This window comes from Cetorhinus maximus, chromosome 19 (genome assembly GCF_964194155.1).
Source record: "Cetorhinus maximus chromosome 19, sCetMax3.hap1.1, whole genome shotgun sequence".
NCBI lineage: Eukaryota > Metazoa > Chordata > Chondrichthyes > Lamniformes > Cetorhinidae > Cetorhinus > Cetorhinus maximus.
Window position 1 is genome coordinate 34,197,467 of NC_135897.1, and position 25,035 is coordinate 34,222,501.

Here is a 25,035-nt window from a genome sequence, read left to right on the forward strand (position 1 = left end):
TCCCTATGGCCCCTTATAGCCCCTTTGCCAACTAATACCAACCTTCTACCTTTTGCTGCTATACCCTCCAAGCCAACTTAACCATTATCCACCATGGACAGACCTCAGGAGCCATGCTGAGATGAAATAAAGTTCCAAGTAACTGTACAGACTATACTATATTTTTTTTAAGTCATTGATTACAGCCCATTCAATACATTAAATTCCCTTCAAGTACTTACTCCCTTATAAATATGAACATTTGTATTCATCGCCCCTCATCAACAACAGCAAATCCCTGAATAACCTCTTAGGACTGTTAATCAAATTTGTGAACTTGCAGACTTCCACTGTGACAATGATAGGTTTTGGAAGCAGTCAAGCAATCATAGGGAAGAATTTTCCTGTCGGCGAGCAGGGGCAGGGACGCGTAAAATGATGTGTGGTGAGGTCGGGCGGGCGTCCCGATGTCACTGCGCGTCAATTAGATTGTCAGTTTGGCGGGCACGCTGCCGAGTCGGCTGCGCACCCGCCGAACTGTCAAAGGCCTATTAAGGCCATTAACAAAGTAATTTAAGTTGTTAAGAACACTGCCCGTCCAACATTAAGGCTGGTGGGCAGGCAAAGAGCCCAGGCGGCCTTCGCATTTTTCATGAAACCTCATTCACGGGCAGGATGAGGTTTCATGAAGGGTTTATTAATTAAATAACATTTTCACATGAGGGGAGACGTCCTCAAAATTTTCTTTCACCTTTATTAAATTTTCAGAACTTAAACTAAGCTCCCTGAAGCACCTGCATTCCTTTGTGCGCACAGGGAGGCCTGCCCACGTAAAATGGCAGCAGGCACCCGATCGGGGGGGGCGCCAATTGGCTTCGCGCTCGCTCCTGCCCGCCCCCACACGACCCCACCCCGATAGGAGGAAAATTCAGCCCATAATACTATAATTTTAGCCTCAGGCTTATGTTATCAAACAGCTAGTGAAATTGAAAACACCAATTTGTTTTCAATTCAAAGGCACAACAAACCATTTTTTTTTCAAATTTAAAGAGCAGGGAATCTAAATAACTTGCCAGTACCACAGACTTTATCCACTTTGTATGCACATTCACGCCTACTCTTAAAAATCGTAAGTCACACAGTGCAGTAAACAGACCTCGCTCTAACAAAAACTCAGCACCGAATTCAAGTGTGCCTGCTGTTTTCAGGTTTCCCCCTATGTGTGAATCACATCATCCCCCCCCCACCCCCGCAACTATGAGAATAGGATATGTCAGACATGGGGACAGAACTTCATGACCTGGGGTCCTGGAGCCATTTTGGCTAAGGCACAGAGCTTCCATGACTCTCTGAAATCAAGGTCGAGGGTCTATTCATGATATACTCATGATATACTTGCTGGCGTTGTCTCCAAGTGTAAATATCTTGCACCTCTCTCTCTATAAAACAACCTGAGTATTTCTCAGATCTCTAACAATTATACTGCCCAGGCAGACTTCAGCACGGGTCACAAGAACCCTTTCATCTGCCCAACATTTAAAGGTACTGTCACAAAATATAATAATCTTATGAATGAAATGATACAATCCCAGAACAAAATATTCTTATAAACCTCAGAAGTGTAACAATAGGCACATAGAATAGTGGAATCTCATAGCTCAGAAGGAGGCCTTTTGGCCTATCGCGCCTTTGAAAAAGACTGTCCAATTAATCCCACACCTCTATACTTTCCCAATAGCATTGCAGTTTTCTCCTATAAGGGAGTAAGTACCTGAAGGGAATTTAATGTATTGAATGGGCTTTAATTAATGACTTAAAAAAATATGTTCATATAGCTATATGTTCAACTGCTCAAAAGCACCCAAATCTAATCAACATAGACAGACAGTGCAATGACATCCTCCCACTCAGCCTGCTGGTTCCCTTTGCATAAATGAGCCGTATGCATACTTGTACCCTGTGAATACTGACAAATTATTGAATGCATTTCCTGCTTTATGGAACTCCTGGATGATAATACACAGATTATAAGATGAGAGTTTTCCTCACAAAAATAGTTAATTGAACATCACAGTGATTCTTACATAGGCACTGCTTGTCCATTTCAATGCAAAGTGAAGCCTCAAATTAAACTCCATTTACTGGTGCAAAACCAAATGGGACAGTCAATTCTTCAGAGAATAATGGTCACTAGTAACTTGAGTAGCATGTTAACTGAAGCTTAAATGGACTGTTGTTGCAATCTCTGTTCAGTATAAACCATTCTGTTCTCAAAGTTACTTCACAGGTCTGTACACATTTGCCATTGTAATCTTAAACAATTATGAAGCAAGATTTTAATTTTGCCAACAATAGATGAGTGATTCTAAATTGCAATTTGGATACTTCGTAATGCTAAAGTTATTTGGGGAGCAATTTTGACTTGGTTAATATAAAATTAGTTCAAAGTAAGATAACCAGATTTTTAGTCTGTATGGAAGCACATATGGAACCAGAAACGGCATGGTCCCCAAGCTGAACTTCTAAGGCATATTGGCCTCAGTATTAATAATGCAGCAGGTAGGCACTCTTACATTCCATCAAAGGCAACTTTTCCAGCTGTTGCAGCACAGAAATAGCAAATTTAATGGCAACTCTTTAGCTAAGTATCGATTGCTATTTTGTCACCTGCAAATGAGGAGCAGACAAGTTATTTATGTTTCCAATCATTTTTGTAAAAGCATGTAGTCGTTCTTTTTTTCATTTTCTTGGGTATTTTTTTTGATTAAGGCAGGACTCTTATTTCAGTTTCATGGCACCCATACCAGCAGCCCATCAATAGCTTGTTTAAGTGGCCATTCTTCACATATGAGCATGAACTTAGGCTGGGGTATTCCGGCCCCGCTAGCGGTAGGCATTGTCACGTCAATTGACTTTTGGCCACTCTTCAAATTTTCCCGTCCTGTCTGTGGTGATGCCTGCCACTGGCAGGACTGGAAAACTCTGGCCTAAGTGTCAGAAAGTTGTCCAACCAAGGGAAAAAAGTACCGCTAGTCACAATGCCATCTTCACTTAAAACCCACATGTACAGACTTCCAACATAAGTCACTGTGTAATGATCAGGAATAGAAAACCATGCTATTTCTACCCCCCACCTGTTTCTCAGTCCAGTGACGCTGAGGCCATTTATAGTGCCATCCACAATTGCCCCAGTCAGGTTAGCAAACTCAGCACAGATCAGAGAGTGAGTCTGGGACATTCTCTTAGCCATCCCCTACATAATGTTAAGTCACACATTATGTCCCCATTATTTATATGTATTAATATTATCAGCTAGTGTTATATGGTGTTGCAGATGTCTGCTGCCTTGTGTCTAACTTTCTAGAAGCACCCAGATGAGGAGCAACATAGATATTGCGGTAGGATAATTCCACTGAATCTGTGTAACCTCTTGCAGAAATGAATTGTGTATTAACATGTTGTGTCAACCCAGAAACAATTCATTGCAAGTCCTTTTTACATGATTGGATACAACCCATGATAATATGCAGTTTGTTTGAAAATGTCCTAATAGAAATAGTTGACTGGATGGTATTGCTGGGATTTCCCATAAGCTCATTTGACTCTGTACTCCACACACAGAATAGTTTTGAGGTGGGATCTGCAAGTTGCGAGAATTGTCACAAGTGGCCTGCTGCCAGGGCTGGGAACAAGGGTATGTAGCACAGATGCCAGCTTACCAGGGGTTTTTATGATATGATGTATGTATACCTTTAAGAGGGTATAGCTTAAACTCCTTTCAGTCACTGCCACTGAGACAGGATGTGATGCAGTAGTTCCATGACTCTGAACTCCAAACAGAGCAGCAGTGGTCGAGGTCAGATGTGCCTCACAGTCTCCCAGTTAACACTGTATGTATATCGTCTTATCTTCTAATAAAGAACCCACATTATTGTTTTACTAATCCTTGTCGTATGATTGGTATGTTTATGTCGAATAAAAGAACATAATGGGTGAGGTCACATACAAGTTTTGCTGCAGAGAACTCAGATGAAGACCTTGATGGGGCAGCCTACAGAAAAACACTGATGGGAAAGCACACAGAAATGCTTAGTGTATTGGAGACCTGCCAGAAAGCCTGCAGTCAATGTCAAGAGGCATGGAGAGTCTAGCACCAATTGGCTTAGGGCTTTGCACAGAGCTTTGAGGCCTTCCTTTCCAGCATGAAAGTCGTGACCATTTTCATTAGCACACTTGTGGACACAATAATGATGCAATGTCTGATGGCTGATGTTTCAGCTTTCATTGCAGCAAAAGCCACCCACTGCCTAGGTGCTGCAGTGGAAGCTCAGGCTGAAGTCATGCAAAGCTCAGCTTGTTGCCATCATATGGTTACCAATGTGCAAACTGCACTGTCTCACAGAGGCCCAGTAATCTGTGATCCAAGACATTTCTTGGATTGTTGAGATGCCATCCAGGGGCAGTGGCACTGTGGACACAAAGCTACTGTCATCTCAGGGTGACAGTATTTATCCATGGTGCCAGTCCACAAATATCCTTTCTGTCACCTGACAGGCTGCCAGCCTAGACTGCTGCCTCCCATGCTGAGGTGGTGCAATTCAAATCTGGGACTTTTAGGGCCAGAGCTGCTCGATGTCATCTCTAAAACCATCTGTAGTTGCTCTCACCATAAGTCAGCAGCTTTCCACTAGCCATGTTACAGCATGTGTAGGTACAAGTGTAGGTGAACTAAGTAGGTGCTTAAGTGACCATTCTTCATATATGAGTTGATGCCGTGATCGTCAGTCACAGAGAGATAAGGTTTTGGGACTGCTGGTGAATGGGGAATTGGGTTTGTGTTTACCGATAATGTAGTAGAATGAATTGATGATAACCACCACATCTCCTCCCCACCATGCCCCCACCCCAGCCAGAAAGGGACTGTGTTGACTGCCTGATACATTCCTCCTTCTCCTCCTCTTCCTCCTCAGCCTGTTTCCATATATCTGGTGGCAAGGGCTGTGCCCTCCTGATGATGAGGTTGTGCAGCAGGCCACCACAAATTTTGGCACGGACTTTGCCAAGTAGTGCACAGTTCCTCTAGAGTGGTGGCATTGTTTTGGCATGCAAATGATCTGCTGTATCACATTTCATGTGCCAACAGGGCTTTCATTATCTACAAGCTGCCTGCATGTGGGTGCATTGTGGACTGGAGTTATGAGCCATATTACCAAGGGATGGCCTTTGTCACCCAGTACACACTCTGTGGTTTGCCATTGTGGCTCAAATGCAGTTCCACAATGGACTGCAGCAGAATGAAGGCATCAAGATGCACTGACCTGCATGAGATGCTGTGCATGCTAACACACCAGCTAGCCACTGAGGGAGTGGATTCCCTTTCGGTTGCAGTATAGAGAAGAGTTGACCAGTGGTGCTTGCAAAGTGATGTTGTGCAGTCAATACAATCCTGCACCATGGGGAATTCTGTAATCCTCGTGATGCTACATTCTCACTTCACCCGCTTCTCTCTGAATTGGTCCTTTAATGTTCTTCACCTGCACGTCTACATGGTATTTGTGACTCCAGTCCTGCTACATGTGGTTAACTCTTAATGCCCTCTGAAGTGGCCTAACAATCCAGTCAGTTATGAAATAGAATAACTGTTATAAAATTGAACGGCACCATTGTGAGAGCAACCAAGGGAAATGCAGGCATTCAAGGAAAAAGCCCACCAACTTCTCAGCAAGCTATTAGTGATCATCAATAAGTGCGGCATTACCAGCATACCTCACATCTCAAAGTGTGAAAAGTTGAAGGAAAAAGCATCATATGATGCATTGGTGCCTCTTGACACTGGGCATCAGTGATACCGTTATGTACCTGTGTTCAACACAGCTAAAAACCATGGTGGGGTTGTGCGGGTTTCAATTTTATATAGCCTGAAAGTTGAGTGCAGCCATTCTTTAGTACAACTGATTGCACTTGACAAGCATGCCAAATTTAAAATTTGTAGAACATTTTCTTCATTCCTCAGCTGCCCAGAGGCAGCTGATCACACTCCATTTGCTCTGCTGCTCTGTTGCTGCAGGCATCCAACTCCTCCCAGAGACAGGCTGTCAGATGCCACTGGAGGGCCACTAGGACTCACTGAGCAATATTTAAGTTAACCAAGCTAGGAAAATCCACTGGGGTCAACACTGAGAGGAATGGGCAGGAACTACATTCACTCTGCCAGTTCTGGCAGGATTATCACTGAAGAGGGCCTGTGGAACTGTGTTCCGGCATGAATCAGTGATTCTGAGAGAAGGGGATCATTTCATGTCAATTTGAATAGAAATAGAAATGCTCCATTATGAAATTTTGCAAAAATATTGCAAATGCTGTACTGCAGCAGCATAATCACTTGGTTTTATACCATGCCCGTATGTGCATCATATAATTTTTAGCAAAGCAGCTCATCAGTGGTACGCTATATTTACAGACACTAGGATTTTATTAAAGTGGAACGATAGCTGGATAGATCAAATTTTCATGCTACATTCATTTGAATTGTAAAACATTCTCTGATTCTGTGATAAACCGATGCTGGGAGCAAAATGTAAAATCTACCCAGCAGTATAATTAGATATTATTCTTTCAAACCTCTAGTGAGAGTGTTTTGAACTTGGATCAGGTACTGGTGGTTAAAGGTCACTCATTGTTCATGACATTCCTGGCAGCAATTCATGAGGATGAATTAAGAGAGTCATACATTGTTTCTAAGCCAACAGGCTGTAATAATCTTCCCTCTGTTTCCTGTGATGTGTTGATATTAATGCTCTAAATAATGATAGCACGAGTTCAATTTAAATATGACTACCAGCTGCCCTGAGCTTTCAGTTGGCAAATTCACAGCCCATTGTGAAACTTAGCCACATATAATAGAATAGCTATTGCCTGTGGAACCCAACCAGAGTTCAATGCTGGGGGGATTTTGATATATACAGGCAGTACCTGGAATTACGATTATATGTACTAGCTGTGGTCTTGTGTTTTTAAAAGTGAGTAACCATGATATTAGGTTATTTCGAATTTTGATCTGCTGGAAGCCAAAAATGCTGCTTTCCTTGCCTGACCTTTTTTCAGGAGTAATCCAGGCTTGGTACAGGCCATTCTACCGCATGTTGTTGCACACATGTGATGTTTAGACTAGATTTGACCTGTGTGACTATAACAAAAAGGCTATTACTTGAACACTAAACATTAAAAATGGCACTAAATTCTGAAGTGATACAACATTGTTTTAACCAATATTTCTGAAGTATTTTTCTGGTGTTGAGATTACAAGATTTGCACGTAGCATTAATAGCTACATTTTTTTCACTTATGGAGCACTGGAATTTGAATATAAATATTGAATTTATTCCTAAACATTAGTTGAGTAGCTCTTTGAGTGCAGCTCAGTCTTCTAGTTCATGATTGATTCCTATTACCCTGATGATGTGGCAGGTCTGAAATGCTTATTACAGTATCTAGGCAACTTTGCATCAGGAATACATATTCATTGAATAGGAAATATGAGTCTATTTTACATAACTACAGACAATTTTATGTTATAGGTGTGTTTCCTGGGAAGTGGTCCTCAAATGGAAAAACCTGATGTCCATTTTCTGATTGTCCCAATTTCCTTATCTTTCCTTGTCATGCACATAAAGGAAGGCTGGAGATCTGAGATTCCTGTTGACAAAAGGGAGGAATGTGGCTCTCTAATTCGAACTGAAAATCTGACTGCAGCTTGCAAAGCCCCAAAACAATGTGGCTCTTAAACTGCTTTTAGAATTGTACAAGACCCACCACATTCATGCCACCAATTCCAGGAAATGCCACAGCCTTGCTCACCACATAAAACCTCTGTGTCTTTCCAGCAACCTTTGGTTTTTACCCAGCTGCACAGACCTCGCGATTCATGATCTGCCAGCATTAGTTCAAACAATGTAAAAGCAGCTTTTCATACTGTGAGGCCTCTGCATATTGGGTCATTTGTATTGAAGTACACGGGCTTAATCTTGAGAGAGTCAGACTGTCTAGGCAGTTTGGAATTGGGTTTGGGATTTTCAAAGTATTAACATGTGGCCCAACCCCCATGCATCTGTTTTTGGGGTTAAAATTCTCCCCATTAACCATATGGGCATCGCTAACAGTGCTATTGTTGATCCCTAATTGCCCTCAGGAAGGTGCCTTCTTGAATTGCTACAGTGCATGTGGTAAAGATAATCCTGCTGTGCTTTAGGCAGGGAGTTTCAAGATTTTGACCCACCAATAATGAAGGAATAGCAATATATACCCAAATTAGGATGGTGTGTGACTTGGAGAGGAATTGGAAGTAATGGTGTTCCCTTCCACCTGCTGCCTCGGCAGTAGAAGTCACAAGTTGGGAGGTGACTCAGTACAAACCAAAGATTGAATCTGGGATGCTCTTAGTCTGTATAGGTCAGTACCACAATTTGCAACGCATTAATGCACCAGGCTATCCTCATTTTGTAGATAAGCCTGCATAATTTAAATATGTATTCTTTCAGGCACTAGTGACAGTTACTTGCCTCGAGAGACAAAATTTTATCCTGCTCTGTTCAAGCTATATTTAACAGACCTTCCTGTGAGTCTCCAATCCTTGTGTGCTGAATTACTGGCAGATCTGCGGTTGTAGTTTCTGTTTCTTCACAGAAGCTGTCTGGAAATTTCTGAAATACAAACCGGAAACAGGCTGATTTTCCAAAGTACTAGTGCACAGCTTTACCATTGGAGTATGTGCAGCTGATTTCGAGCCCTGATCTGATTATGGTTATTTTAATTGAGGTTCAGTGTTGGCTGTAGCCCTCACAACTTTACTGATTTATTTTAAAAAAATAACATTTTGTTTTCTCTCCTTTGTTTAGTGTTTGACATTATTGCTGCATTGGTTATTAAGGTGTTCAAAGAATTTCCATCAGCAACCAGGAACACATCAGAACTTAAGGCATTATCCTGCCTCTTGATTTCCATTGATACCCTGATATCCATTCAACCTTGGCCTTGGCCTGATCAATGGTGGCATCCGAGCCATATAGATTATTCCACATATACATATTCTTTAAACATAATTTCCTGTTGTACAATCCTAGTGCAGCAGAACAAAGGCAAGATTGCTGACAAGCGTGTTTGATGTTCGAGAACCTTGGTTGAATCGCAGAGGCCTCAGCCATTCTCATGTTTAAACAGAAACCACAAATGAAGCAGCCATTCAGAATTTCAGGGCAAGTGAACTGACAGTATAATTAAATAGCATTTTCTAAACTGTGGTTAGATTTATAAAATGTGTGGCTGTCTCTCCATGGATGTGAATTGATTATATTTAGTCTGCTAAGCATTTTAAAACTCGGTAATGGGATTATTTTATTTAAGTGGTGCAATTGTATCAGGAATTATGCACAACTCAGATGAATAGGAAATGCTTTAGTGTATTGCTGTGCACAGGGATGTACATGTCTGAAGTGACTGTGCTTCACTAAAGAGCAGATTTGGGGCTTCTGTCTGTCAGGAGAACAGGTGCATAACAGCACAGTGGAAAGGAGAATGGGTTCAGCAGCAAATTCCTACTCGGCTGCAGCTCACACACCTGAACTTGGTGAACTGAAGCACTTGTACCCATTTAGCTTCATTAAGGTGAAAGAAATGCTTACGTGTCCACCAAATGCAATCCTGTAGTATGTTGGCCTGGTTTGCTCTATTTTTCCTTGTGACATATTTGGAATGGGACCTATCAAAGGCCCTGGGAGAACTTACAACAGTTTTTTTTGCAATGCTTAAGGTGCTTTTTTTAACAACTGTGTTATTTCTAATAGACAGTTTGTTCCATATTTCTGAAATATATATTAATAATTCTGCCAAAAAATATTCAAAGGACCCCAAATATAGAAAAGCCAATTATGTGGCTGTGAATTTGGGGAGGCATCCTCTGTCTGACAACCTACAGAAGTGGGAAAGCGCACTCAAAGCTGAACACCCCATTCTGTGGGAGAAAAGTAATTCTGTTTTTGAGGCAGCGCTGACCTTATTACTCTACAAACTGATGTTAATTAACATAAGTTGGTCTTACTCCCAACACCCTAGATATTTTTGATGGACAGCTCTTGATTTGCTAAATGCCTGTATAAAACAGACATTGGGAAGTCTGCAGCTGTTCATTAAAGATCCCCAACACTTAAAGCTAAGTTGCCATATTTGTGAGCCATGCACCCTAATTGTTAGCCCTGACCTGACAAGCTGGGATTGGTGCATATTTTTCTGACTGCTTTTTCCTTTAATTCAGCGTTTATTTGGTGCCCGCTTACCATAGCAAACGTCTTGCTGATGCTATTTTCCACTTGGAGCTGCAATCACAGAAGTCAAATTTACATTCAATTTGACCTTCCTATATTTGCCTTGTATTGGAAGGAGGAAGAGAAGGCCAAGGGTGATGGCTGGCAGCACAGTCTGTTGTATGCTTTCACTTTAAAAGCAAGCCTTTAGCACCTGATTAAACAGTCATGTGGGCCTCTGTATTCCAGCTACCCCATGCCTCCACTACCATCCTTAAATGTGTGCCTACAATACCAACAGTCATCTGTTCTTTCAACTATTCACAAGAAGGTGCCTTTAGTTTATGCATATACTCCACATATATCTATACATCAATCCTTGCTTCTCTTGACATTAGTGTAGTGTATGTGTTGATTATATCTTAGTCTTCTGTATCTTCTGCTTGTCATCACAGCGAGAGGAGCAATGTAGTGGCACACTGCTGCCCCCCATTGGATGCCCCCCATTGGAGTCCCCATGACTCATCTGTGGTGATTGCCTTTTACTGCAGTCATGAGATGGGTTTGCCAGCATTTCCACTTCTGGTTGGCTGCTGCTGAACCCTACTGCCTCTTGTGCAATCTTCTAAGGAGAGCAAATTCGAGGACTGGATGAATCTCTTTCCTGTGAAGTGAAGTCTTTATCTCTCTCTCTCCTTTTTCATTATTCAGTAATTGGCTTTCTCTTGTGGATGAACAGGGATCTATGTTGGGACAAACCTTCAGTCAGCGCTAATGAGCATGACGCCTGCTATCAATATGATCTTAAACCAATCTTAAAGAGCTTAACCAGAGTCAACCAGAACTAAGAGCCTCCTGAAAGTGAGCATGGGACCCTTGGAGGATGCGACTGGAGAATTGATAACAGGGAACAGGGGAATGGCACATAAAATAATGGGACTAAAGACAGACAAGTTGCCAGGACCTGATGGCCTGCATCCAAGGGTTTTAAAGGAAGTGGCTGCAGAGATAATGGAGGCAATAGTTGAAATATTCCAGAATTTACTGGATTCCGGGAGGGTCCCAGCAGATTGGAAAACCACTAATGTTCAAGAAGGGAGGGAGACAAAAAGAAACAAACTATAGACCAGTCAGTCTGTCGTTGGGAAAATGCTAGAGTCCATTATTAAGGAAGAAATAGCAAGACATTTAGAAAAGCTTAACACAATCAAACAGTCAACATAGTTTTGTGAAAGGGAAATCATGTTTGACAAATTTGTTAGAGTTCTTTGAGGATAAAACAAGCAGAGTTGATAAAGGGGAACCAATTGATGTTTTGTATTTGGATCTCTAGACAGCATTTGATAAGGTGCCACACAAAAGGTTATTGCATAAGATTGGAGCTCATGGTATTGGGGGTAATGTATCAGTATGGATTGAGGATTGGCTAACACACAGAAGACAGAGAGTTGAGACTAATGGGTCTTTTTCAGGTTGGAAAGACATAACTAGTGGAGTGTCACAAGGATCAGTACTAGGGCTTCAACTATTTACTATCTATATTAATGACTTGGAGGAGGGGGCAGAATGTAATGTATCCAAATTTGCTGACAATACAAAAATAGGTGGGAGGGCATGTTGTGATGAGGGCATAAGGAATCTGCAAGGGGACGTAGATGTGTTGAGTGAGTGGGCAATAACTTGGCAGGTGGAGTTTAATGTAGGAAAGTGTGAGGTCATGCACTTTGGTAGGAAAAATCAAAAAGCAGACTATTATTTAAATGGAAAGAGGCTCCGAAAAAGTGCAGCACAGAGGGATCTGGGTGTTCTTGTGCATGAAACACAAAAAGTTAGCATGCAGGTGCAGCAAGTAGTTAAGAAGGCAAATGGGATTTTGGCCTGTATTGCTAGGGGGTTGGAGTTTAAAAATAGGGGAGTCTTGTTACAACTGTACAGGGTGTTGGTGAGGCTGCACCTGGAGTACTGTGTACAATTTTGGTCCCTGTATTTAAGGAAGGCATTGGAGGCAGTTCAAAAGAGGTTGATTCCTGGGATGAAGCGGTTGACTTATCAAGAAACAGCTAAACAGGTTAGGCCTTTATTCATTAGAATTTAGAAGAATGGTGGGTGATCTTATTGAAACACACAAGATTCTGAGGGGGCGTGACAGGGTAGATGTTGAGAAGATGTTTCCATTCGTGGGGGAATCTCGAACTAGGGGACATACTAACAATAAGGGGACACTCATTTAAAATTGAGATGTAAAGGAATTTCTTTTCTGAGGGTAGTGGATGTCTGGAATTCTCTACCCCAGAGAGTTGTGGAGGCTAGATCACTGAAAGTATTTAAAGAGGAGGTAGATAGATTTTTGAAATATCGGGGAGTTGAGGGCTGTGAGGAGCTGGCACGAAAGAGGAGTTGAGGCCTGGGGCAGATCAGCCATGATCTTATTGAATGGCGGGGCAGGCTTGAGGGGCCGAAATTCTCCTATTTCTTATGTTCTTATGTTCTAAACTGGAGCTAAAGATCTCGGTAGTAATAATCAAACTGGTAATGAAGAGAGCTGCAACTATGCAAAGACTTTCTATTTTTGGGAGCATGGAGGTATCTCATACCATAAGTTTCCCAAAACCTTCTTGCATACCTACACAGATATGAGACCAGTATATTCTCTGATATTTTAGACAAGGAGCTCAGAAAATTCTCAAAGGACTGCATGAAGACTTCCTTCTGCTTAATGAGCTTAATTCAGTATAGTTTGGGCAAAAGCAAACCATGGAATTAGTTGTTTATGCAAATCTTTCTGTTATGGAGTAAGTTTGGAACAGAATGAGAACAGGTTCCAAAATTCTGTGGCCATTATCTGCACCCCTCCCCAACCCCACCCCCACCATCTGTGAAACTTTTGAATACATTTCCCCATATCTTCAAGGGCCCCAGTCACTTTCACTCCTGTACTTCCCTAGTGGGATTCATTTGTACCCTTCTGGAAGCTGATGCATGCTACCTCATTGGCTGTACTGGTCTCCTGGTTTATGCAGGATTATATGAGTTTTCTGCCCAGAAGGCAAGTTAGTGGTGATGGTGTGCCAATAGATCTTGCTTGAATCCATCTACACTGATTACTGTTTTAACAAGTTGAATATATTTACTAATGAAATTATACTATATATTGGTTCTTTATCATGAAAACTTTTTATCTACTTGAAATTTTATGTATTAATGGTTGACTTATTCTTGTATTCTTAGGCCATGCACCACCAGACTATAAATTATTGTCGGTACATGTTATGATTCGCCATGGCGACAGATACCCCCTCTATGCCATTCCAAAAACAAAGCCACCACCCATTGACTGTACACTGATCCCCAATAGGTAAGTTTGTTTATAGAACATTTTTATTTAATATTAGATTGTGATGATGAAATGATGTTGGTGATTGAAAGAAATGCATCTGATTAGAGGGGTCTCTCCTCAAAATACAAGACTAAGATCATTATTTAGAATTTTTAGAAATCATGAAAGATTTCGTATTAAAAAAAAACTATGGTTAATGGGAACTTTCCAATGGAGCTTCATTTTGGAGAGTAAATGGAAATGTTTACAACCTAGAAGAGATTCTTGGTAAATTTGGCAATAGCAAACACTTGATTTATTACATGACAGTAGCAGACATGTCCTCTCTCAAAGGTACAGCCTGTGATGTCAGGCATTGACCATTTGTCCTGTGGGTAGTGAATCGCTTACATACTGAGGAAGAGGCATTTGTAGCACAGAATTGGTGCAATGTGTTTTGGAAAGGGAAGTGGAACAGCCAGAAGTCGTGATTCACATTGGAACCAAAGGTGTAGTATATCACTGAGGTCCAACAAAGGGAATTCCAGGAATTAGAAGAATGCATACTAGTAGGATATCAAGGGTAGCAACCTTGGGACTTAGCCATCGCCCAACCCTCCCATCCCCCACAAGCCCCAGTGTCACAACATAATCAATGTAGATCAATCCCATTCTACAGCTCTGTGGGTAATTTCATGTCAGCCTTGAGAGGTGTAGATTGGAGTGACAATAAGGCAGGGTTTGTCTTCTTTTATCTCTCTGCATTTTGTGAAGGTTCGCCTGACCGTCTGGACTTTCTGCAAATCTGTAGCTCCTTGGGTGATGTGGTGTGGTGATGTTGAACGCATACTGTTCAGCGAATTTCTCAAATTCTTTGGTGGTTCATTGGGTTCCATTGTCACATTTATTCTTTCAGGAATCCCTTGCTCACCGAACAAAAATCTTATCAATCTCAGATTTAAGATTAACAATTGATCCAGCATCAATTGTCATTTGCAAGAGAAAGTTCCAAACTTCTGCTGCACTTTGCATGTAGAAGTGTTTCCCAATTTACTCTTGCAAAATCTGGCACTAATTTTCACATTATGCTCCCTAGTTCTAAACTCCCCAACCAACAGAAATAGTTTCTCTCAATCTATTTTTTCTGTTCCCCAAATGCCTTGAAAACGTCAATCAAATAACCCCTTAATCTTCTAAATTCCAGTGTATGCAACCCCAGTTTGTGAAATTTCTCCTTGTAATTTAACTCTTGCAGCCAGATTTTGCAGTCCTGTTCTGGGGACATACGGAATCGGCAATTGGAAAACAGTGGCCACTGAGCAGCAATAGCCAGCCCCAATTTCTAACACTGGCTATTTTCAGTGGGAAGTGGAATGGGTGGATACCCAACATGTTGCTGTTTAGAAGTTGTAAGCACCCATTGTAGAAGTGGGCATTTCAGACCTTCTGCAATATTCATTGAGGCAGCCACATTTTGGAAGCCTTTCTAAATTACGCCTGCAGAATAGAGGCGTAAACTATTGATTGGAGGGGGAAGAGTCACAAAGATGAATAAAAATGGTGTTGCCACCTTTGCATTTTATCATGAAATGTTGCAGCTGAGTTATATCTATGTTTACTAAAGAGATTGATGACAGTGCTGTGATTGACGAAAATAAGTGACCATCAAATAATATGGTTTCCAGCCTGTTACTTCTGACAACTGGCAAGCCCTCAAGTGAAACAACAACATTGTAAAAGTGAAAAAGTCCTCAGATGCGTTTGAATAGATTATCTACTGGATAAATTGCTAATCTACATTTTACAATATTGAAAGGCTAGCCTAGTGAGAGATCCAGATAAATTGTTGAAACTATCCTCATTGTTTTAATTGATTCTTTAACAGAACAGCTCAGCCATCTATTTGGCTGTTTGAAAGGTTTGATAGATTTCTAAGCTTTCATTTATCCTTTGCAGATCAACTTAGCCATCTGTTTGTCTATTTGAAAATTGACAGATGAATGAGCTTTCGGCTGTCTTCAAAAGCACTAGTGAATTCTATACTGCAGAATTTGTTTACTCAGCTGTCCCAGGGTATTTTAGTTTAATGGCTTAGCTGCCTTCCAAGGCACCAATGTATTTTATACTGCAGAGTTTGTTTACACAGCTGTCCTGGGGAAGGTGAATTTGTTTATTTTGACAATTTATGAACTTCTGAAGATGATGGTTTTTAAGAACCTATTGAAGCGACGTTCATTTTGTTTGGCGGATTTATTAGCTTTTCAATGACTTTTCAAATGTTATTATAGGACTTGTGAGTTTTGTTTGTAAGGTGAATACTGGCTGAATGAGATGGGGGATGAAGGGGGAGTAAGGGTGGTTAGGGGATGAGGGGTGAAGGGGATGTGAGGGGCAGGGGGTGAGAGGTAGGGAGTATGAAATGAGGTGAGTTGGAAGTGAGAGGGTAGGAGGCTGAGGGGATGAAGGGGTAAGGTGGGTGCAGAAGGTAAGGGGTTGAGGGGATTAGGGTGAGGAGGGGTAGGAGGTGGAGGTGAGGGAGTAGGGGGCAAACAAAGGGGGTGAGGTTTTGAGGTTGAGGGGTGCTTTACACTGATCTGCAGAACATGGTGGATGTGTCTGCGAATGGAGGCAAGTCTTTTAACCTGGCCATCTTGGCATCGGCCTGCTGGCAGCAGACCCAACTCCAAGCTGTGCCACCCTCCAGGAGATGAAAATCCCATGTGCTGACACTGCCGGAAAAGAGGTAGGATCACAATGTCGGGAAAGTTCCCGACTCCCGATTCCTGTTTCCATGATGAAAGTTCAGCCCTTGCAGTCCAGATGTTGTTCTGGTAAATCTACGCTGCGCTCTTTCTAAGGCCAATATACCATTCCAAAGTTGTCATGCCCAGAGCTGCTCAAATATGCCAGGTGTGGTCAAATGTGGGCTTTGTATGGCTGAAGCAATACTTCTACCTCTTTGTAATCTCATCTTTCATACAATAAAGCCAGCATTCCATTTGTCTTTAAATTTTTTTTTTGTACCTGTTCATGACATTTTTATGATCCATGTATTTGGACCCTCAAGTCTCTTTGGACCGCCTCTGTTCTAGCTTATTTAGTAAATACCTTGTTTTATCCTTTTAGATCCCTACATCGAAATGCATTTGCTACAATTTTGCCCATTCACTTAATCTATTATCAATATCTCTTGTGTTAGTGTTATGCTTCCCAGCCTGGGTCAAGAGAGGGTGAGGAAAGATAATATCATCAGTGTACAGGTGGAAACTGAGGCAATGGTTTTGGATAATGTCCCCAGGGGGAGCATGCAGGGGTAAAAATGGAAGAGGCCATATGTAGATCCTTGGGAGACACCAGACGTAATGGTGCAGGAGCGAGAAGAGAAGCATTGATTCTCTGGTTATGACAGTATAGCTAAGAATAAAATCACACCGGAGCCAGGAAAGGAAGTTGAGTGGTCGGTAGGAATAGGGTCTAGAGAGCAAGAGGTTGGTCTCGTCAACAGGTTGAGCTCAGAGAGGGCATGAGGGGAGATAGAGAAAATAGCCAAAGATGGAAATTGCAAATCAATAGCTGTCAAGGTGGCATGGTGAATTAAAGACCAAAAGCTAGATAGTTGGGAATTTGAGAGTTCATAGGTAAGTGACTTGGGGAAAGTTGGAGCATTAATTATAACATAAGCTGAGTATTGGGGAAGTTCAGCCCTTCTCATGTCAAACAGCTGACAGAGCCCTGTTGGTACTTTTGACAGTTGACGAATCAGAATGCTCAAAGTGCCATTGTGGGATTTGAACTGACATACACTAATGGATTACTAACCAGTGAATCACTACACCACCATGGAAGTAGTATAGCAGGCGATATAGGGAAATAAATAAATAAAATATCTATCCTAAAGCAAGATAAAAACTTGGCAGGTGATGTTAAATTCACCTACCAGATGGTGTAAAAAGTGTTTTGAAATTCATACTCTGCAGATACAGTGTTTTCAAAATAATCTGTCAGTGTGCAATGATACCTCCATATCCTTGATATATGAGTGGGTTTTTGCTAACATTCTAAGTGGCAGTTATACAACTGTGTGCTAGTAATTATACAAACTTAACAGGGTGCCAACATACAAAGTCACCAAGTATACTGGGGTCTGCAAAGTAAAAAGGTGAGGAGGAGGGACAAGGTGCACTTGTGGATTGAAACCATGCCGTGCATCAACATGCACACATGCTGTTCCTCAATCCATTATGTTACAGAAGACTTTAATACCTTGTAGGAAAAAACTAGTGCAACTGCACCTGCTTGCTATGATATTGTTGGTTTGGGAGACTTTAGCACCAGCCTGACACACCATCTCACCATCTTGAGACATTAGCTATGATGTTTTGTAAAAATATTTCTGTCTGTGTCACATTACTTTTTTCTATACATTGCTCCAACTGTGTGCGGGACAGAATGTTTAAGATTGGGGGCTGGTAATGCCTATTTTTTTCTGCTACCATAACTGTACTTAAATACTGTGCAGAATAAGCTAGAATGCGGAAACTTTATAAAACCATAGAACAATAGAAATGTTCTGGTGCAGAGGGAGGTCATTCATCCCATTGTGTCTGCGTCAGCCAAAACAAGAGGAAAAAAGAAACTAGCCGCTCATTTTTAATCCCATTTTCCAGCACCTAATCCATAGCCTTGCAGGTTACAGCACGCCAGGTGCAGATCCAGGCACCTTTTAAATAAGTTGAGTGTTTCAACCCAACCACCAATTTAGGCAGGGAATTCCAGGCGCCCAAGAGTCAGCGACTGTGTACATTTAGAACCACGGTCCAGTGGCCCTTAATGTCCTGTTTGCAATAGTACAGGGATGCAAGATGTTGTTCCATTTGTTTAGCAGCCATGCATGGTTGGAAATCTAGGTCAGTGTGAGCTATAGGTAACCAGAATTGATTGCGTCACCTTGGCCACTAGTTCAGAAGGATATTGCTGTAAGATAAAATCCCATGTTGTTCACCTCTTTTTTTCCTGATACACTCTTCCCTTTTTGCTTTCTTTACGCTTTCCTTCTTGTTACATGCTCTATTACACTTTCTGCTTTCCTACCGCCTCACACTTTGTGCTTCATGTTAAATTTTCCTTTTCACGCTGCCCTTTTTCATTCTTTTTCTCTCCTCATTCTTGTATGCCCATCTCCATTTCTGTTTGTCTACTTCAACATTTCTGCTCACCATTTAGAATATGGAACATATACATCAGAGAAGGCTCTGCCTAATTTTCAGTGACTGATAATTCTTACCCTGTCTATATGTGTGGAGTGAGTTTAGTCTATAAGGCTATATTTGGAAGTCTGCTCTAATGAGGGGTGTGTTATTAAAAGGTCTCTATGCGTGGTGGGTCTTGAACAATGTGTTGTTATGATATGGCAGATGGTATTTGCCAGGCTGACCAGATCCCAAAGGGAAACTTGGTCAAGCTATCACAACGATTTTGCAATTTGTACTTATTACGAGAAGGTATGTACACTGAAGTCAGAAGTAAAGGGCAACGGGTTTCGTGGCAGGAGGGAGCTGAGAATCCAGCAGGAGGCAAAAAGTCAGAAAGCCGCTGTTGTAAAAATAGGTCACAATTCTCCCGACTGTGTTTTCATGATGGGTCGGTTATCCCGCTGACAAGTGGCACGAACGCCATTTGCATTCATTAGCACGTCATGAATTCTCATTAAAACAACTACTCACCGGATTTTTGCCACACCTTCCAATCTTCCATCACGCCAGCAGTAAATTACATCAGTGTCAAACCTGTTTGAAAAGGGGTGGTGTGCACAATTTGGACCTCAGTTCGCTTGTAACTTTGAGGTGAGAGGAATATACCTGCCATAGCGCTGTGCTGGCCTTGTTGCAATGAACGCCACTCTGCTGGGGATGTAGGGTTGGACTGGTCCTTCTCTTTGGTGTTCCTCGGACCTGAGCTTGGACCACTCAGGAGACTCACTCCAATACACTCCCAATAGGGTTTCCTGCATCATCGCAGTGTGTTGCGCCCTTCACAACCTGACTATGCAAAGAGGTGACCCCCTGCCAGAGGATGACCTGGAGGAGGATGAGAGTTCATCAGAAGTTGAAGATCCGGAGGCCCAGGAACCTCAGGAGGCTGCTGAAGGTCAGTATAAGTGCGATCATGCCATGGAAGAAGGAAGATGTGGGAGATGTGCCCGTGATACGTTAATTGCTGACAGGTTCTAGGAAGAATAAAGTTAGGTGAGGGAATATGGCCACATCTCTCCTAGCCCTCAATGCCATCTTCTTTCAACTCAGGGGATGCCCACCCACTTGCAGCGAGAGCAAGTCTCACATTCACACTTGCCTCATGAATGGCCCGGCCATGATCTTTGCTTTGGTCTGTGGGGCCCTGTGAGTGAGCTCACTCTGGGAACTCAGAGCCCACTTAGGAACAAGATCGATATGAGGGAAACTTGAAGCCTTCGCCACCATCTAATGATGCCAATACTACTACAACTAAGATGTGGACATGCCTAGGGATCTTCTCCTCCTGTGCATGTCTTTTGTTCTGCCACGATCACTGAGGAGACACACATGCCGCTAGATTATCAATGCTGATAAGCAGTCCTCACTAATGGAGTTCTTTGAGGAAGAGGGGTGAGAAACGCTTACATTACACACTTCAAATAAAGATTTAATCACATCTACCTGACATCACACGAGGGTGCGGAGACTAGCTCAACTGAGGTTGACATCACAGGGATATAAATGTCACAGTGGGACACTATCACCGAGTGGGAGGGAGGCTAAAACTTGAAATAAGAGGATTCCAAAGTACAAAATTGCAACGCCTTCAGTTGACAGGAACCATCAAATGTATTAACAAAAGTGTAATTTATTTACATATCTAGCACACCCGTGACCCAAAAGTGACATCAATTTTTCTTAACTTTCCTAACCCTAGCACTAGGCCTGGGTGTAGCCCCGGCATCTGCAGCAGAGGCAGAGGCAGCCGGCTGACTGCTACGTCCTGATGTCTGTGATGACCTTAGCGGACGTCCTTTGGAGGGCCCTGGCCTGATAAAGGCCGCCTGTTCAGGGGCAGAAGTGCCCTTAGTGGCCTGAGAAGCTGGAGTGGATGGGGTCAGAGGTGGAGGGGGCTATGAGCGGATACACATCCTTGGAGTGTCCCGAGTGGAGGCCCCCGGGGTGTCCAGCTGACACTCATCTTCCCTGTGGGTGCCCAAGGGCCCCGCCCTGACTCCTGCAGGAGTGCACCTGGAGGCCTAGATGCCTACATCCAGAGGGTGTGTGGCCAAGGAGTGCAGGGCCAAGCACAAATCCGGCAAGACTTGCTAGACCAAGGTCTCCATGGTGGTCGCCAGCCTTCCCATGGTGACCTCGAGGCGCTCACATGTCGGAGCCACAACAGTCGACAGAACACGAACGGACTCCTCCATCGTTCGCTCTGGTTTGCCGAGTGACTGCCGAATCTCTGCCTGATGTTCCTCTGCCTGTCGTTGTATCTCCAGCATTGATTTGTCGTCCGCTTCCAGAGGCTCATCATCTGACTTGGACAGAGCAGGTGACTAGACTCCAGCAGCCCTCCAAGTACCGGAGACCTGGGCTGTCCCTGCCTCCAACTGCTCCGGGGACGCGTCAGCGAGGTGTTCCCAGAAAGAGAGCCCCAGCCTAATCTACATCTGTGCCCCATTGACGTATGTGATTCTGAGTTGCTGGAGGGTGCATGCAAGTGCCATGATGGTTCTTCTGTAGCTTCGCCCTCGCGTGAGGTCCGGGGGCTCGCACTGGTGGTGCTGGAATGGTTTGGGGGTCTTGATGTCTTTGTGCCTAGAAAATAGAAAAAAGAGCTTTAGTTAATGAGCATGAGCTATTGCATGTGACTCACTGTGAATGTCAGGATTTGATGAGGTGATGGAGCTGTGATCCGTGCTGGGTTGGTTGGAGAGGCCAATCTCCCTTGCTCCACAGAAACAATCCCTGTCGTACCCAGCCAGCTTGGCTGCAGCCTCCTTAAATTTACTGAGGATGAGGATGTCAGCCGTCCCTCCCCCAGTCTGTGATCTTTCGCGCCTGTTGTGCGCCAGCTTGGCCTGTATGAAGGAGAAAGAAAGGCATGTGAGGAGAAGGGATAGAGCAGAGGTTAGGTGGGATGCGTGTCCCCTGTGTGTGGTGAACCTTCCCCAGGAGGGCCAGAGGGTGGAGTGTGAGCAATGTGATAGATGGGATGGTGGTGATGTGAATGTCTCGCTGAGAGAACGAGTGTTGATATGTGTCTCCCACTGATAAAACCCCTGAAGGGAGTAGCTGTTTGAGTGCATGATGCCATGATGAGAGTTTGATATTGGAGGGTGATATGGTAGAGAGCAGGTTATATTGGACTTGGCATTGAATAATGCAACAGAGTGAAGGCACCCCTAGGTAGCTTTGAGCACAATATGATTGAATTTTACATCCAAGTTGAAAGGGAGAAGAGTGGGTCTAAGACTAGTATTTTAAACTTAAATAAAGGCAACTCTGTGAGGCATGAAAGCTGAGCTACCTGAAGTGAACTGGGATACTAAGCTAGGGGATAGATCAATAGAGAAAAAGTGCAGACATTTAAGGAGATGCTTGAGTATTCAGAATAAGTATATTCCTACTATAAAGACAAATTCTAAGGGGAGGACCCACCATCTGTGGTTAACTAAAGAAGTTAAGGAAAGCATCAAACTTAAGGAAAAAGCACATACCTGCGCACAAATGAATAGCAGGTCAAATGATTGCTCAGAATATAAAGAACGGCAGACATTGACTAAAAGGTTAATCAGGGGAAAGAAATTAAAGTATGAGAGGAAGCTGGCTAGGTATGTAAAAACAGATAGCGAGAGGCTCAACAGGTATTTAAAAAGGAAAAGAGTAAGTAAAGTGAGTGTTGGTCCTCTACAGAGTGACAGTGGGGAGTTAGTAGTAGATAACAGGAAATGGCAGATGAAATGGACAAATATTTTGCTTCAGTCTTCACTATAGAGGATACAAAAAACATTCTAGTAATAGCTGTAAATCAGGAGGTGAAAGGGAGAGGGCGACTTGGTGAAATTACAATCACTAGGGAAGCGGTACTGAGCAAACTGATGGGCTGACAAGTCTCCGGGTCTGATGGACATCATCCTAGGGAAGGTCAATGTGGATGGGGGTGGGATTCTCAGGAAGGTAGGGAACGTGCACGTTCACCTGGACAGCCTGGAAAGACAAGGGTTCGGTTTGGTAGGTGCCGGTGGAGAGGTGGAAGGTGATGCCAGGGGGGTCGACAGTGATGGGGGAGAGAACATGGGTGACTGGGGGAGGGGAAAGGACAGGGGGAGCTGACAATATACTAGACCACAACCATGGTTGTTGAAATCAAAAATGAGCTGCAGGGGAGTGCAATCAGTGTGTGAGTGGAGATGCAGGTCAGTGCAGATGAACAACTGAAAGAAAACCCCAGCAGACAGCAATTAAAATGCTCAGGGCAGCAAGATGAGTGTGATGGATGGAAGGCTCCGTGTGCATGGGACAGTGCTTGCATGAGGCTCTGAAAGGCCCTGTCACACACACACTTCTCCCTCCAGAATCACTCACGGTCCAGCTGCATGCAGCTAAACTGCTAATGTGTGGGGATGCAGTGGGCAGACGCACTCCTCCGATTCGCGTGCTGTGACGGGTTTTCCAGGCTGCTTACTTTCACCTCTTCAATGGGGGACGTGTTCTCTTAGTTGGAGGTGAGGACCTGGATGGAGCTGAGGGACTGGCTGGCTGAGGGTGTCGGTCGCTTGGCAGAGCTCCCTGTGAACCAAAGTAGAGATAATTAGTGCATGGCAGCAGAGTCAAAAGCAGGAGAGAGAGCACTCACAGTTGTGTTGAGAGAGGGATGAGGTGGCACAGGATCCTCACCTGAGTATTAGCCATCCACCTTACTGTGGCCGCAGGCATATCCACGTCCTTGCCAGTCAGCACGATGGCACGCTCCTCAAAGTGAGTGAGGGGCCTAATATGCACCACTCCACCCCTGGTCTGAGACCTCTCCCTGCTGTTGTGAGCCAGTAGCTCCTGCATGGGAACAGATGGGAGAGTGTGAGCAGGACACATGACACTGTGTGGAATCTTTGTGTGGTGAGCGGAGCAATGGACAGGATGAGGATGTGAGCTCCAGAGGACATGAGCCTGATGGAGATGTGAGGGTGTGTGTGAGAGTTAGTGGTGTTGTCCCTTGAGGTGTGAGGTCCCTGTGGATGTGTGATGGGTTTGTGAGTGTGTGAGTTAAGAGTGATAGGTGGTTGACTGACCCTGGAGGAACAGATGATAGCATTCATCATCTTCCTGCACGGGATGGCTGACCTCCTCTGTGCTCCGGTGGCACTGACTGCGGCTGCCACCGCCTTCCAGGCCAGATTGGTGACTCTGGCGGACCTCCTGCAGTCAGAATGGTGGTCTTCCACTGTGTCCAGCAGGCACTCCAGAGAGGTGTCACTAAATTTGGGGGCTGTCGCCTGGAGCAGTCCTGGTCTGAAGACATTAAGTAAGTTGCACTTTGGTGCACATTAAAAATGGCGCCTGGAACAAGGAAGAGCTGACGTCACAGTGGTGGGCAAATCCGAGCACCCCCGCAAGCAATCCGGAGTGTTTCCCGTGAATTATTAATGAGGCAGGATGCGCTGGGAAGGGGATGGTACATTGTGAAAACCCACCATTGCGGTTGGTGGGTAAAACATTGTTTTTCATGCCTGCTACCACACTTTGTGCAAATCTGGGATGATTCTCTACCTGTCTCACCCCCCTCTACCAGCTTATGCTTCACCTCATTTCTCTCTTTCCTTAGTTCTGATGAAGAGTTATACGGACTCAAAACGTCAACTGTATTCCTCTCTATAAAATTAAGGACGTTATGCTTCAGTTATACAGGGCATTGGTGAGACCGCACTTCAAATACTGTGTGCAATTTTGGTCTCCTTATTTAAGGAAGGATGTAAATGTGTTGGAGGCGGATCAGAGAAGATTTACTAGATTGATACCTGGGATGAATGGGTTGTCTCATGAGGAAAGGTTAGACAGACTGGGCTTGTTTCCACTGGAGTTTAGAAGAGTGAGGGGTGAATTAATTGATTATATAAGATCTTGAACGGTATTGACAAGGTGGATGTGGAAAGGATGTTTCCTCTTTGGGTGAGTCCAGAACTAGGGGGCACAGTTTTAAAATTAGGGATCACCCTTTTAGGACAGAGATGAGGAGAAAATTTTTCTTTCAGAGGGTTGAGCGAATTTGGAACTCTCTGCCTCAGAAGGCGGTGGAGGCGGGGTCATTAAATATTTTTAAGGCAGAGGTAGATAGATTTTTGTTAGGCAAGGGAATCGAAGGTTATCGGGAGTAGATGGGAATGTGGATTTTGAAACACAAACTGGTCAGCCATGATCTTATTGC

The 25,035-nt window shown here is 43.5% G+C and overlaps 1 protein-coding gene across 3 annotated transcripts in view; it reads left to right on the forward strand.

Moving 5' to 3' along the window:
* pxylp1 (2-phosphoxylose phosphatase 1) overlaps window positions 1–25,035 on the forward strand; it is a 191,164-nt gene that overhangs the window by 139,917 nt on the left and 26,212 nt on the right. For all 3 annotated transcript variants that reach the window (XM_078563688.1, XM_078563686.1, XM_078563687.1), the window contains one exon: window positions 13,503–13,629. In XM_078563688.1, the coding sequence (XP_078419814.1) occupies window positions 13,503–13,629 (127 nt within the window). The remainder of the gene's footprint in view (window positions 1–13,502; window positions 13,630–25,035) is intronic.